General features: G+C 37.7%; 1 protein-coding gene across 1 annotated transcript in view; it reads left to right on the top strand.

The window, feature by feature from the left end:
- The window catches only part of LOC102825748 (chromosome unknown open reading frame, human C9orf84), a 152,287-nt gene that overhangs the window by 29,924 nt on the left and 108,382 nt on the right, over positions 1 to 13,981 (top strand). Inside the window, 3 exon segments of the mRNA XM_006864729.1 lie at positions 4,433 to 4,562; positions 6,199 to 6,310; positions 8,290 to 8,440. Of these exon segments, the coding sequence (XP_006864791.1) occupies positions 4,433 to 4,562; positions 6,199 to 6,310; positions 8,290 to 8,440 (393 nt within the window).

Raw genomic sequence — 13,981 nt, forward strand, 5'->3', positions numbered from 1 at the left:
CTCTGATCCTTCCCCCACGTGGTCTCACCCAAGATGGCGGCTCCTGGAGCAGTCGAGCGTCCCGGACTAGAAAGCAATAGATTTCTTGCTTCTGCCACAGATTCCCCCAGCTGTGAGCCTTCCAACCTTCTAAGTATTCCTTTATATGTGGTTCAGAGTTCTGGGACCAGCCCGTGAGCCTGCTTGGTCAGAAATTCTGTGTTGTTGTTGGCGGAGCTCTCTGCTATATGTCCACCCGATCCGCCATCTTTACCTTCATCTCTCTACAGTTCTTTCAGCTTGAGAAATGATGAGTGTGTTCTTCTCTCTTGGTTTTCTAACTCCAGGTCTTTACACATTTCATTATAATACTTGACCTTATCTTTTCAAACTGCCCTTTGAAGTGTTCTGTTCAGCTCTTTTATCTACTCATTTCTTCCTTTATTTTAACATTTCTACACTGGAGAACAAGTTTCAGAGCCTCTTCTAACATCCATTTTGATCTTTTCCTTCTTCCTTGTCATCTTAATGACTTTTCGCTTTATTCTTTTATGATGTTCTTGATGTCATCCCAGAACTCTTTTGATCTTTGGTTGTAATTGTCGAATGCATCAAATCTGTTGTTAAGATGATCTTTAAATTCAGGTGAGATATGTTCAAGGTCATAATTTGGCTCTCATGGACTTGTTTTCATTTTCTGCAGTCTGAACTTCCATGTGAGCAGTTGATGGTCTGTTCCAGAGTCTGCCCCTGGCCTTGTTTTGACTGGTGATACAGAGTTTTTCCATTATCTCTTTCCACAGATTTAGTCAGTTTAATTTCTGTGTATTCCATCTGGTCAGGTCCATGTGTATAGTTGTCTTTTATGTTTTTTAAAAAAGGTATTTACAATGAATGAATCATTAGTCTTACAAATTTCTATCATGCAATCTTCTGCATCATTTTTATCACCGTGGTCATTATTTTCCAACTACCGATCCTTCCAGTTTCCAACTTTTGCATTCCCATCACCAGTATTGATTGGAATTATCAATACAACTTGATTGCATGTCTGATCAATTTCAGACTGAAGAAGTTGTTAGAATTCTTCAATTACATCATCACTGGTTTTAGTTAATTAAATTTGAATAAAAGTGATATTAACTGGTCTTCCTTGTATGCATATGGGTATTATCCTGTCACAGCATTATGTTTCAAGATAGATCTGGAAATAATGATGAATGTGATGTCATTCCTTTTAATTTGTCGTTTCTGGCATTGTCAGCCATATGATTGTGAGATTCAAAATAGCTGATAACTGTATACCATTTAGTTTTTGACAACTTCCAATTTCTCTTGACTCATACTTCATACAGTCTCTGGTACTGTAGTGGTTACAAATCAGGCTGAGAACCGCAGGGTCAGCAGTTCGAAACTGCCAGCTGTTCTGTGGGAGAAAGATGAGGCTTTCTGTTCTCATAAAGATTTACAGCCTCGGAAACCCTGTACAGGGTCGCTATGAGTCGGAACGGACTCCATGGCACATAACAAGAACAACAGTCCATGCTATGATTATTAATGGAGGTTTGCAGTTGTTTCCTCTCCTTTTGTATTGTGCCCCATTAGCTGTACTCCATTGCTGTCATCGTGGTCAACTCTACTTTGAGGAGGCAGCTCTTCCCAGTAGTATTTTAGTGCCTTCCAATCTGAAGGGCTTATCTTCTAGCACTATATCTAGCAATATTCTGCTACTATTTGTAATATTTCAATATTCAATATTCTGGGGTTATCTGACAGTGTTCCACTGGTATTCGTAGGTTTTCAGTCCCTAAATATTCAGAAGTGGTCTGTCTCTCCTTTTTCTAGTTTATTTTAGTTTGGAAGCTCGGCTGAAATCTGTCCACTGTGAATGACCCTACTGGCATTAAAAATATCGGTAGCATAGCTTCCAGCATCACAGCAACATGCAAGCCATCACATTAAGACAAACTGTCAGACTAGTGGTGGTCCCAATCAGTAGATCCTTGTTACGCACTTTTTCATCATTAACTAGCCCAAACTTTGTCTCCTGGTGACAATTTGACAGTGTTCTACAATAGAGTAAATAATCTCCTCATGTCTATGTAGTGAATAATAACTGCAACAGAGTAAGAACTCTTAAGAAAGTCTGTAATAGCTATAAATATATGAGTAGCTTCCTTGGTAACAACCTTTGTGTTACAAAGAACATCCATTATGGTGACATGCTGCCCTCAAGTGGCTCCTTTAAAAAACAAGACATAACTGACATGAATTGTCCCCATGAACTTCCAGAAATATGTAGATGAAGATCTAGGAGAGAAAGATGGCTCAAATTTTTGTGTTTGCAAGTAGAGTGTGAGGGTACAAATGAATGCCTTTTGAGTTTTTAGTATCGATATGATTTCATTAATATTTATGTTGTTGCTGTTAAGTGCCATTGAGTCAGTTCCAACTCATAGCAACCCTGTATAGGATTTCCAAGGAGCAGCTGGTGGGTTTGAACTGCCAGCCTTGTGGCTCAAACTGACCTTGTAGTCCAGCAAATTATCCTGCAATGCCAGGATGGATTATATAAAGGAATCATTTTTTAACTTTTCGAAGAGTCCCAGTTTAGTCATATAGTACCCTTCAGCATGGATTGCACTTCAATGTAAAGAACATTAAAGTCTTCACAACTGGACCAACAACAATGATAAACAAAGAAAAGATGGAAGTTGTCAGACTTCAGTTTGCTTCTGTCTATAATCAACTTGTATGGAAGCAATCAAGATAGCAGACAACATGTTGGTTTGATTAACTAGCTGCATTAGGCATATCTGCTACACAAGACCTCTTTAAAGTGTTCAAGAGCAAAGATGTCATTTTGAGGACTAAATTGCCCCTGCCCCAAGCTATGTACTTTCAGCTACCTCATATGCATGTGAAAGTTGAGCGGTGAATAAAGAAGACCTTAAAAGAATTGATGCATTTGCATTATGGTGTTGAAGAAGGATATTGAAATTACCAGGACTGCCAGAAAAACAAACAAATCTGTGTTCTAAGACGTACAGCCAGAATGATCCTTAAGGTGTTGAAGAGACTTCATTTCTTGTACTTTGGGCATATTATACAGAGAGGCTTGCTCCTGGAGAAGGACATAGTACTTGATAAAGTGGTGGGCCCTCTAAAAAGAAGAAGACCCCTAACAAGATGGATTGATTTAGTAGCAGCAACAGTTGTCTCAAACTTAACAACAACTGTGAGTATGGTATAAGACCAGGCAATGTTTCGTTTTGTTGTGCACAGGGTTGCTGAGTCAGAGCCGACCTAACAGCAGCAATGACATGGGACTGATTTTCTAATTTTACTTGGTTTGTGCTGTGAAGCTCTTCAGCATGAGATCATCAGGAATTTAACAGTTTATAATCAATCTCTTGTGAGACTGGTTTATAGCAGAAGTTCTCTTTTGATATATTTTTAAGCACCAAGCAGAGATGTTCCCTGACTGCCTGCCTTATACCATACGAATGTATTTATTAGGAACACTACCTGAAAACTTTATGCTCTATTTCTCTCATGTCATTTTACCATCATTCAACTAAACAAATAACTTGACAAACCCTTCAAGGTACTTTTGCTTTGGGGGAGAGCATTGGTTTTTGAATAGTTCTTCATCTGAGCTTGTAGCTTCCTTCTTATATTTCCACCTAGGTAGAGGGCATGAAAAATGGAATCATGTTTTACGTCTCCTCCTTGATTTAGAAACCATTAAGCTCTGATACAAGTAGCCAAGATTATAAAGTAATCCAAACATAGCAGGGTGGGTTTAGAGAGGAGATATTTATTTCAGTAATTAACTGTTAGCAGTAATGTTTTTTAATATGTGAGATATATCACACTTCTCAAGTAGACACTTGGCTATATAATTTCTATTGTAATTGATATTATAGTATCCATGTATGGATAACTTTAGATTGATAGAATCAGAGTTGGTCTTATTTGTAGGCTTTGAAAAGCATTTCCATTTCCTACAGGTCAGAGTGTCTGGGGGATGACTTAGATACCTTAAGAGGTAAAATGATGCTGAGAAGAGTATACTAGGGTCCACAAGAGCCAAATGCTTTTAATTCTTTATAATTTTGCTTAGGCTATCCCTGCCTATTTTGAAGGATAAAGCAATGAGGTATATTCCTCCATTAAGTTAGGCAGTCTTTGTTATAGTTCTTTGACATAGAAACAGTGTAACTCTTTCAGGCTATTTGACTATTCTTCAGAGTGTTAAATATTAAAATGTATTGAACTTTTACCTATGCACCAATACTATGCTACTTGCTTTATATGCACAGTGTACTGTAGAGCTAAAAAGTTAAAAATGTGTCAATCCATATCTAATGGCAAATTATTGTAACTATCCAGATTTCTTTGTATATCTTTTCTAATTTTTTTTATGCTATTATTTCTTATTTCTTTCAAGATTCTTTTATTGAGGAAGAAGAAATAATTTTTGGAAATAATTTGATGACCCATAGCAGTCATCTACCAACTTTTAATACTCTCTTGAGTAGTCCAGAACTGCAAATCTTCACAAAACCTAATTTTTCCAGGTACTTAATTGTTTAATGCTACAAATAATTTTAAGAGGAGAAAATATTCTTTGCAAGCTCACAAGTTTAGTTGTTGTTGATAATTATATTCTTTCATTGCTTTAAGTAGTCCTGGTGTGGCACTGTGGGTTAATACGCCAGACTGTAAAGCCGTTTGAACTGCAAGGTCAACGGTTCAAACTCACCAGTCACTCCTTGGATCACTATGGGGCAAAACTGATTCAACTGCACTTCACAACAACAACAACAACATTCATTGCTTTACCTCAGCTGTAATCATTGTAGTCCTGGTGTGTCACAGTAGAGTAAGCTGGATTGCTAATCATAAGTTCAATGGTTCAAATCCACCAGCTACTCCTTAGAAACCCTATACAGAGTCACAGTGAGTTGGAACTGACTCAACAGCACTTAACAACAACATATATTTTGATTTTGATTGACTACAATTCTGGTTAAGTCTCCAAATTTTTATCAGTGGATGCATTATAAACATTTTGTATATATGTTGTTGTTGTTAAGTGCCGCCGAGTCAGTTCCGACCCATAGCAACCTTCTTGTATAGGGTTTTCACGGAGCATCTGCTGAGCTTGAACCACCAACCTTGCAGTTCAAATGGCTTTGCAATCTGGCACATTAACCCACAATGCCATACCAGGACTCCTTTTGTATATATAGTAATCTAAAAAAATTGAGATAAAGAAAACCACTTCCATTTTCTGTTTTGCCAAAAATTAAATTGCTTTCTGGTTTGAGGTAGCTATAACTGTCAATACTATTTTTTGTTTGTTTTGCAATCTTTGATTTAAGCTGAATATGTAAAATCATATATAGCATCTTAGAATAAAATATCAGGTATTGGTACTAGACTATTACCATATCCTTCACTCACTCAGAGTAACACAGAAATATTGGCTGTAGGAACGGCAAAACCCAGTGTGATAAAGACCTGAGGGGGCTTCAAAAAGTTCATGGAAAAATGGGATTAAAAGATGATGGTATTTTCCCACAAACTTTTGAAGCCCCCTAGTACATGCCATCAGTAGTTTTAAACTAATCCTTTAATTATGGTCACTATGTTTTCAAAGCAAATACTAGGATACAAGGGTCTTTGTCATTTCTAGGTGCTCAAAGCAATCTGTTGTTATTGCTAAATGTTGTCCAGTTAGTTCCAGCTCACAGTGACCCTGTATAGGATTTCCAAGGAGCGGCTGGTGAGTTTGAACCCTGACCTTACTGTTCAAACTGATCTTATGTTCCAGTGCATAATACCAAAACTAATGACATTTGAAAAATAATTTTTCAATGGTTTAGAATTTTTATTAAAATTTTATCTGATAAGTTCCAAATTACAGCGTGCTGTAGGGTAAGCACTGACCCTCACGGTTGGTTTGAACAACAAGGTCAGCAGTTCAAACTCACTAGCCACTCCTTGGAAATCCTACCCAGGGTTGCTGTGAGCCAGAACCGGCTCGACGACACATAACAACAGCAACAATAAAGCAGTCTTGTCTTTGATGATAGACTATGTGCTTTATTTTTTCATTTACTCATTTAATAGATATTTACTAAGCATTTAGTATGTACCTTACTTTTAACAAATACTCATTAAATGTTGTTTTCTTGTTTTTCTTTAAAGGGAATGTTTCTCTTGTCAAGAGAATTTGGAAGGTAATGAGAAAGAAGATCTTTACACAGATAAAGAGAACTTTTGTCAGGAGAAACTGGAAGATACAGTAGGTTAAAATGAAGTTGTAATTCTTCAATAGTTTTCTTATAAATGTAGTGAAGTTTGTTTTTTTAATATACATTGCTGCCTACAGTTGTCAGGTTAAAAGGCATGATAATGAATTAAAAATACATTATAAAGAATTGAAAGTGTTTCAGTTAAAATCAGATTTACTTCTAAGACAATGATTCTCAACTTGGCTACACATTGGAAATACCTGGAAATTTTAATAAATATTGAAGTCAGGTTCCTACCTAGGTGTATTCTGATTTAATTGGTCTGGTATGCAGTGTATGTATAAGGGATTGTAAAACCTCAGATTATTTTAATCTATATAACTGATGGTTGGTGGTGGTTGTGGTTATGTGCCTTGGAGTTGGTTCCGACTCATAGCAATCTGTATAGGATTTCTCTGGTAATGTAGTGGTTACAAATTAGGCTGCTAATCTCAGGGTCAGCAGTTCAAAATTAGCAGCTGTTCCGCAAGAGAAAGATGAGGCTTTCTGCTCCTGTAAAGATTTACAGTCTCAGAAACCCTGTACAGAGTCTCTATGAGTTGAAACCTACTCCACGGCACATAACCACCACTGATTCTTTATGGGAGCAGAAAGCCTCATCATTGTCCCACTGAATAACTGGTAGTTTTGAACTGCTGACCTAGGGGTTAGCAGCCTGACTTGTAACCACTACACTACCAGTAATTAAAAATTAGAAACTGGAGCAAGAAATGTTGATTTTTTAAAGTTATATGCAAAACAAATAGTAATTGAACTGTAAGAGAAGTGGTCTCATTAAGAATACTGATTGTCCAATACTGAATGTTAAGTGCCCTGGTGGTGTAGTGGATTATGAATTGGGCTGCTAACCACAAGGTCAACAGTTTGAATCACTCAGCCGTTCTGTAGGAGAAAGATGAGGCTTTCTGCTCCTGTAAATATTTTGTTGTTGTTAAGTGCCTTTGAGTCAGCTCTGACTCATAACCGACACTTCATAGGGTTTCCGAGAAGAGGCTAGTGAGTTTAAACCCGTCACCCTTTTGGTTCAAACCAACTTTGTGGTTGAGTGCTTATCCTATAGCACCACAGCCTTGGAAACCCTATATAGGGTCACTATGGGTCAGAACCTACTGTACAACAAATAATCACCACCACCAGTAGTTAGTTAATAAAGATAGTATCTTTGCATATTAATAGCCAAACTTCTTAGACAGTGTTCCTTTCCACCACATAGTTAGGTCGCACACAGAATTGTTATTATGATGTCATTGTGCATTACAAGAATTCCAGCAATTGGAAGTGCATCTAATTTTTTTTTTGTAGTTGATAAGCTAAAAAAATCTAGACACATGCAAATTAAATGCAGTCACAAAGTTAGTTTAAAAAAAATTAAAGACAACTTAAAATGTTTTACATTTTGGGCTTTAAAATTTGCAAAGGACACATATTTTAAGAGTTTCGTTACATACATGGTACAAATATCAATTCACATATTAACCTCTTTTCTTCATCCTCTGCACCCTTGAACTCTGAGAGTTAAGTGTAAATTTACAATCTCACATGTTGAGGAATGCAGTTCTGTAAGAGTGAAAGAGAAACCTATTTCATGTGGTACAGTAAAGATTCATTCCATCCCATTGACCTGTCTCTTTGCTTCCCATTCACCATATCTCATCTGCTGCAGTGATTGTTTTTAATTTCAAAAAATTTTAATTTGCTGTTAGTCCAGAAGAAGATATTTGTACATTTAAGTATATTATACATCATCAGTGTAGTAAATGGCAGTAAAGGATATTATTCAGAGAGAACAATACTTACAGTTTTGGTGTGCTTCACTTTTGGTTTTTAACTGTATATAATGTCAACTATCTCATTAAAAGTTTTGACTGTGAGTTTAGTTTAAAATATGGTATGCCATTTAAGCACATGTATCTGTATGTAAATTTTAAAATATTTATTTGTAAAATCTCCCTAGCCTCTTCATTTGACTATTTATTTATTTCAGCCATCAACTTTGTCTATTGGGCGTGAATTATTAATGACTACAAGCCGAAAACAAGAGATTGAAATTCCATCTTTCTCAGAGCTGAAGTCATTAAACTTAATACCAGAAATAATAAGTTATGTAGATGAAAATGAAAAGGTTTTCAAAAAAGGTGAGAATTATTTTAAAAACATGTTACTTGCAGAAACCACTTAGTAATGTTTGTTTTTTTTACACAGGTTCTAGTTCATTTAACATTCTTCTTATCCTCCAGACTATGATAGGCAAAGGAAAAAGAGGGAAGAACTACTTCCGAATATTTAATCACTGAAAACTTTATTAATAGCAGTGGAACACTATCAGATAGCACCAGAATATTGTCAGATATAATACTGGAAAATGCGCCCTACAGGTTGGAAGGCACTCAAAATGCAACTGGGGAATAGGTGCCTCCTTAAAGTAGAGTTGACTGTAATGACACAAATGGAGTAAACCTTTTGGGACCTTCATTTGTTGATGGTTACAATTCAAAACGAGGAGAAAGAGCTGTAAACTTCCATTAATAATTGGGACATGGAAAGTATGATATATGACTCTAGAAAAATTGGAAATTGTCAAAAATGAATTGGAACACGTAAACATCGATATCCAAAGCATTAGTAAGTGTAAATGGACTGGTATTGGCCATTTAGAATCTGACAATCACAAGATTTACTATGCAGTGAATGACAAATTGAGGGGGAATGGCATCACATTCATTATCAATAAGAACATCTCAAGATCCATCTTGAAGTACTATACTGTCTGTGGTAGCATAATATTCATACTCCTACAAGAAAGACCAGTTAATACAACTATTATTAAAATGTATGTACCAACCACTAAAGCCAGAGATGCTGAAATCGAAGAATTCTAACAACTTCTTCAATTTGAAATTAATCAAATATGCAATAAAGATGTATTGATAATTACTGGTGACTGGAATGCAAAGGTTGCAAACAAAGAGGAAGGGTCAATTAATTACTGGAAAATATGGCCTTAGTGATAGAAATGATGCTGGAGATATGATAGAATTTTGCAAGACCAATGTCTTATTCATTGCAAACACCTATTTTAAGCAACATAAAAGACAGCTCTTTTATGTAACTCACTAGATAGAATACACAGAAATAAAACTGACTTCATCTGTGGAAAGAGATAGTGGAAAAGCTCCATATCGTGAGCCAAAACAAGGCCAGGGGTAGACTGTGGAACAGAGCATCAGTTCCTCACATGCAAGTTTAGGTTAAAACAAGCCCATGACTTGTTCATATATGACCTTGAGCATATCTCACTGAATGTAGAGATCATGTCAAGGACAGATTTTATGGATTAGACATTAATGACCAAAGATCAAAAGAGTTGTGTGATAACATCAAGAACATCATACAGAAAGAAAGCCAAAGGTCATTATGAAGACAAGAAAGAAGGAAAAGAACAAAATGGATATCATAAGAGACTCTGAAAATTGCTTTCCAGCATAGAGATGCTAAAGCAAATGACAAAATTGAAGAGATAAAAGATCTGAATAGAACATTTCAAAGGGCAGCTTGAGAAGACAAGGTCAAGTAATATAATGAAATGTGCAAAGATCTGGAGTTAGAAAATCAAAAGGGAAGAATACACTCAGCATTTCTCAAGCTGAGGGAACTGAAGAAAAAATTCAAGCCTTGACTTGAAATATTGAAGGATTCAATGGGCAACATAGTGATTGATGCAGAAACCATCAAAAGTAGGTGGAAGAAATATGCAGAGTCATTGTACCCAAAATAAATGGTCTTTGTTCAGCCATATCAAGAGGTAACATATGATCAAGAGCCAATGATACTGAAGGAAGAAGTTCAAGGTACACTGAAGGCATTGGCAAAAAACAAGACTCCGGGAATTGATGGAATATAAATGAAAATCTTTCAACAAACTGTTACAGACCTAAAGGCACTCATCTATGCCAAGAAATTTGGAAGACAGTTACCTGGCCAATTGGTTGGAAGACAATATTTATACCCATTCCAAAGAGAGGTGACCCAACGTAAAGTAGAAATCATCATACAATATCATTAATATTACATGCAAGTAAAATTTTGCTAAAAATAATTCAAAAACACCTACAGCAGTACATTGACAGGGAGCTGCCAGAGGTTCAGGCTAGATTCACAAACGAATGTGGAACAAGGGATATAATTGCTGATGTGAGAAGGAGCTTGGCTTAAACCAGAGAATACCAAGAAGATGTTTACCTGTGCTCTATTGACTATACAAAGGCTTTTGACTGTGTGGATCATGACAAGCTATAGACAGCGTTGTGAAGAATGAGTATTCCAGAACTCTTGATTGTGCTCATGAAGAAGTTGTTCGAACAAAACGAGGGAACACTTAACGGTGTAAAATTAGGAAAGGTGTGCTCCACTTTGTGTTCTTTCACCATACTTAGTCAATCTGTATCCTGAGAATATAATCTGGGAAGCTAGATTATAGGAACAACATGGCATCAGGACTGGAGGAAGACTCATTAACAACCTGCAATATACAGATGATGCAACCTTGCTTGCTGAAAGTGAAGAGGCCTTAAATGCTTACTGATGAAGATCAAAGACCATAGCCTTCGGTATGGGTTGTACCTCAATGTAAATGAAACAAAAATCCTAGCCACTGGAACAAAAAATAGCATCAAGATAAGTGGAGAAAAGATTGAAGTTGTCAAAGATTTCATTTTTTTTAGATCAACCATTAATACTCAACAAGCAGCACTCAAGAAATCAAAGTATTGCATTAGGCGAATCTGCTCCGTAAGACCTCTTTAAAGTGTTCACCAGTAAAGATATCAGTTCGAGGAATAAGGTGTGCCTGACTCAAGCCATGATATTTTCAATAACCTCATACACATGTGGTGTCCTGGTGCGGCACTGTGGGTTAATGCACCAGACTGCAAAGCTGTTTGAACTGCATCGTCAACGGTTCAAGCTCACCAGCTGTTCCTCGGAAATTGTATATAGGGTCTCCATGGGTCAAAATCGACTCCACGGCACCTAACAACAAAATATGCATGTGAAAGTTGGGCAATGAATAGAGTTCATAGACGAACTGGTGCATTTAAGTCATCGTGTTGGAGGAGAATAGTAAAAGTACCATGGACCACAAAAAGAACAAACAAATCTATGTTGTAAAAAGTACAGCCAGAATGCTCCTTAGAAGCCAGAATGGCCAGACTTTGTCTCTCATATTTTAAACATGTTATCAGAAGGCACCAGTCTCTGGAAAAGGGCATGATGCTTGGTAAAGTGGAGGATCAGCAAAAAAAAAAAAGGAAGACCCCTAGATGGATTGGCACAGTAAAAGCTGTAATTAACTATGTGTAGCAATGATTGTGAGGTTGTCGCAGGACCAAGCAGTATTTTGTTCTGTGTGCATAATGTTACTATGAGTCGATACCAGCTCAGTTGTACATAACAACAACAATTTGACTGAAACTTGGGGGAGTAAGAGAGATTTGCATACAGCAATAGTTACTCACCTGTGCTTGTCAGCATTTTCTTCAGGCACCTAAATATTTGCAATGACCACCATTACTAGTTACTGTAGAATTATTTCCAACTAAAAATGACTCTGTGTGTTTCAGAACTGAGCTCGATATGGTTTCAATAGCTGTGGTAGGTCAAAGGCTTTCTTAGAAATTTAAAAAATCTTTTCATTGTGAATTGAGTCAAGGTTTACAGACAAGATCATCGCCCTTACATTCAACAAATTATACTTTGTTTCATCTCCACGTTTACAATCCCCTCAATGTAACAACAGTTAGCCTGCTTCCTTCCTGTGGTTCCTGTCTGCATTCTACCCACCTTCCCATCCCTTCTCAACTTTGTCCTTAGGAAAATGTTGCCCTTTTGATTTTGAATGATTGGCCATTCCATGGTGAGTATACCTTAATAGTGTTATTGTCTCCCCTGTATACCTATCGTTTGTCTACAAATTGGGCCACAAGGATGAGTTCCTTTTCAGACCAGAAGGGTGGTCAACAGCCATAGTCTCAGGTTCCTCCAGTCTCTTCTGACCAGTAAACCCATTTTTCTTTTTGTTTTTTTCTTTAAGTTTTTATTGTGAATTGAGTGAAAGTTTACAGGGAAGATCATCAGTTTTACATTCAACAAATCATACAACTGGTTTCATCACAATGATTACAATCTCCTTCATGTACCATCAGTTAACAGTATTTCTCTCTATTCACTTTAGCTGTTTATTTATTTCTCTCTATTCACTTTAGCTGTTTATTTTTTTAAAAAATACAAAAAACACTCAAGGCATATAAAATAATTTACACCACCAAAGGGCACATTCTGCAAGTCTGCCTCATGACCACTATCTCTTAGTTCCTTTCTTCCCATGAATCTGGAATCTTCAGCCGCTCCCCCCTCTCCATGTCCCGCCCTCTGCTCGTCTCCTTTGATGGTCCCTGGGGCCTCCACTCCTGGCCTGCAAAGTCAACCACTCTGCTCCTTTTACTACAAAACATCTACTTTTACATTTCCCACCCTCACAGTCTAGCGTAGTGGTTACGAATCGGGCTGCGAACCTTAAGGTCAGCGGTTCGAAACTACCAGCCGCTCCGCGGGAGAAAGATGAGGCTTTCTACTCCCATAAAGATTTATACCCTCGGAAACCCTGTACAGTGTCGCTATGGGTCAGAACCGACTCGACGGCACTTAACAACAACAACAACCCTCACAGTCAGTCCTGATTGTAATTATTCACTGTTATACCACATGAGTGCTATCCCCATCTCCTTTCATCAGTCCCGCCCAAATAGATTGGATACTACTCAGTGGAGATTCTACCTTCCTCCACGCCCTTTGGATCTAGGCTCCCTCTTGAAAGCTTGTAAGCCAGTCACTTCCTGCCTTTGTAGTCCCCCCACCCCCACCCCCAATTTTGGGTAGCCAATGTCCAAGTTGCCCATCCCTGTCTACCATGTGTATCGAAGGGGTGGGAATGATCCTTGCTGTAAAGATTTGTTCCCTCTTTTGAGCTACTGCATCCCTAGTTGTAGGTCAAGTTCATCAAACTGTATCTGATTACACTTTTGTTCCTCTTCTTTCTTCTAGTTGAGCTCTGATCATCCAGCCACTGAAGCCAGGTCAAATGGGTTTTATCTGCAAGTGTGGGTGTTCTTGTGCATATGCCCTCTCTTCTTATTAGCTGGATGCTTCATTCTCCACTCTAGTCCTCTGTGGTTATGTTACTAACTCTGGGCCCAGGAGTCCCCAGGTCTTGCCAAACTGCTGGCCAACCAGATCTCTACCCGGGTTCACAGGAATGTATTGAATGTGGTTGGACTTAGCTTGCAGCTTCATTGCTGTTTTTCCCTCACTTCTCCTTATGAATGTGGTCACCAGTCAGAGCACATGTCTGCTCATGTATTCCCACTGAGTCTTAGTCTTGAAAGGGGGTGTGCCCTGAGAGTACTCAACTGCTTGCCTTGATGTCTCCTGCGCCATTTGGTTTTTTGTTTTGTTTTGTTTTTTGTTTTCATGTTTTATTGTGAATTATATATTTTACACGAGAGAACTTTAGTTTTATATTCATGCCATCGTATATCGTCTCATTGCCATAGTTCCAATCCCCTCCATGCATCATCAACCGACCAAAGGGTATACCCTATAAACCCGCCCCCTACACGCCC

Source organism: Chrysochloris asiatica, unplaced genomic scaffold (assembly GCF_000296735.1).
Source record: "Chrysochloris asiatica unplaced genomic scaffold, ChrAsi1.0 scaffold00069, whole genome shotgun sequence".
NCBI lineage: Eukaryota > Metazoa > Chordata > Mammalia > Afrosoricida > Chrysochloridae > Chrysochloris > Chrysochloris asiatica.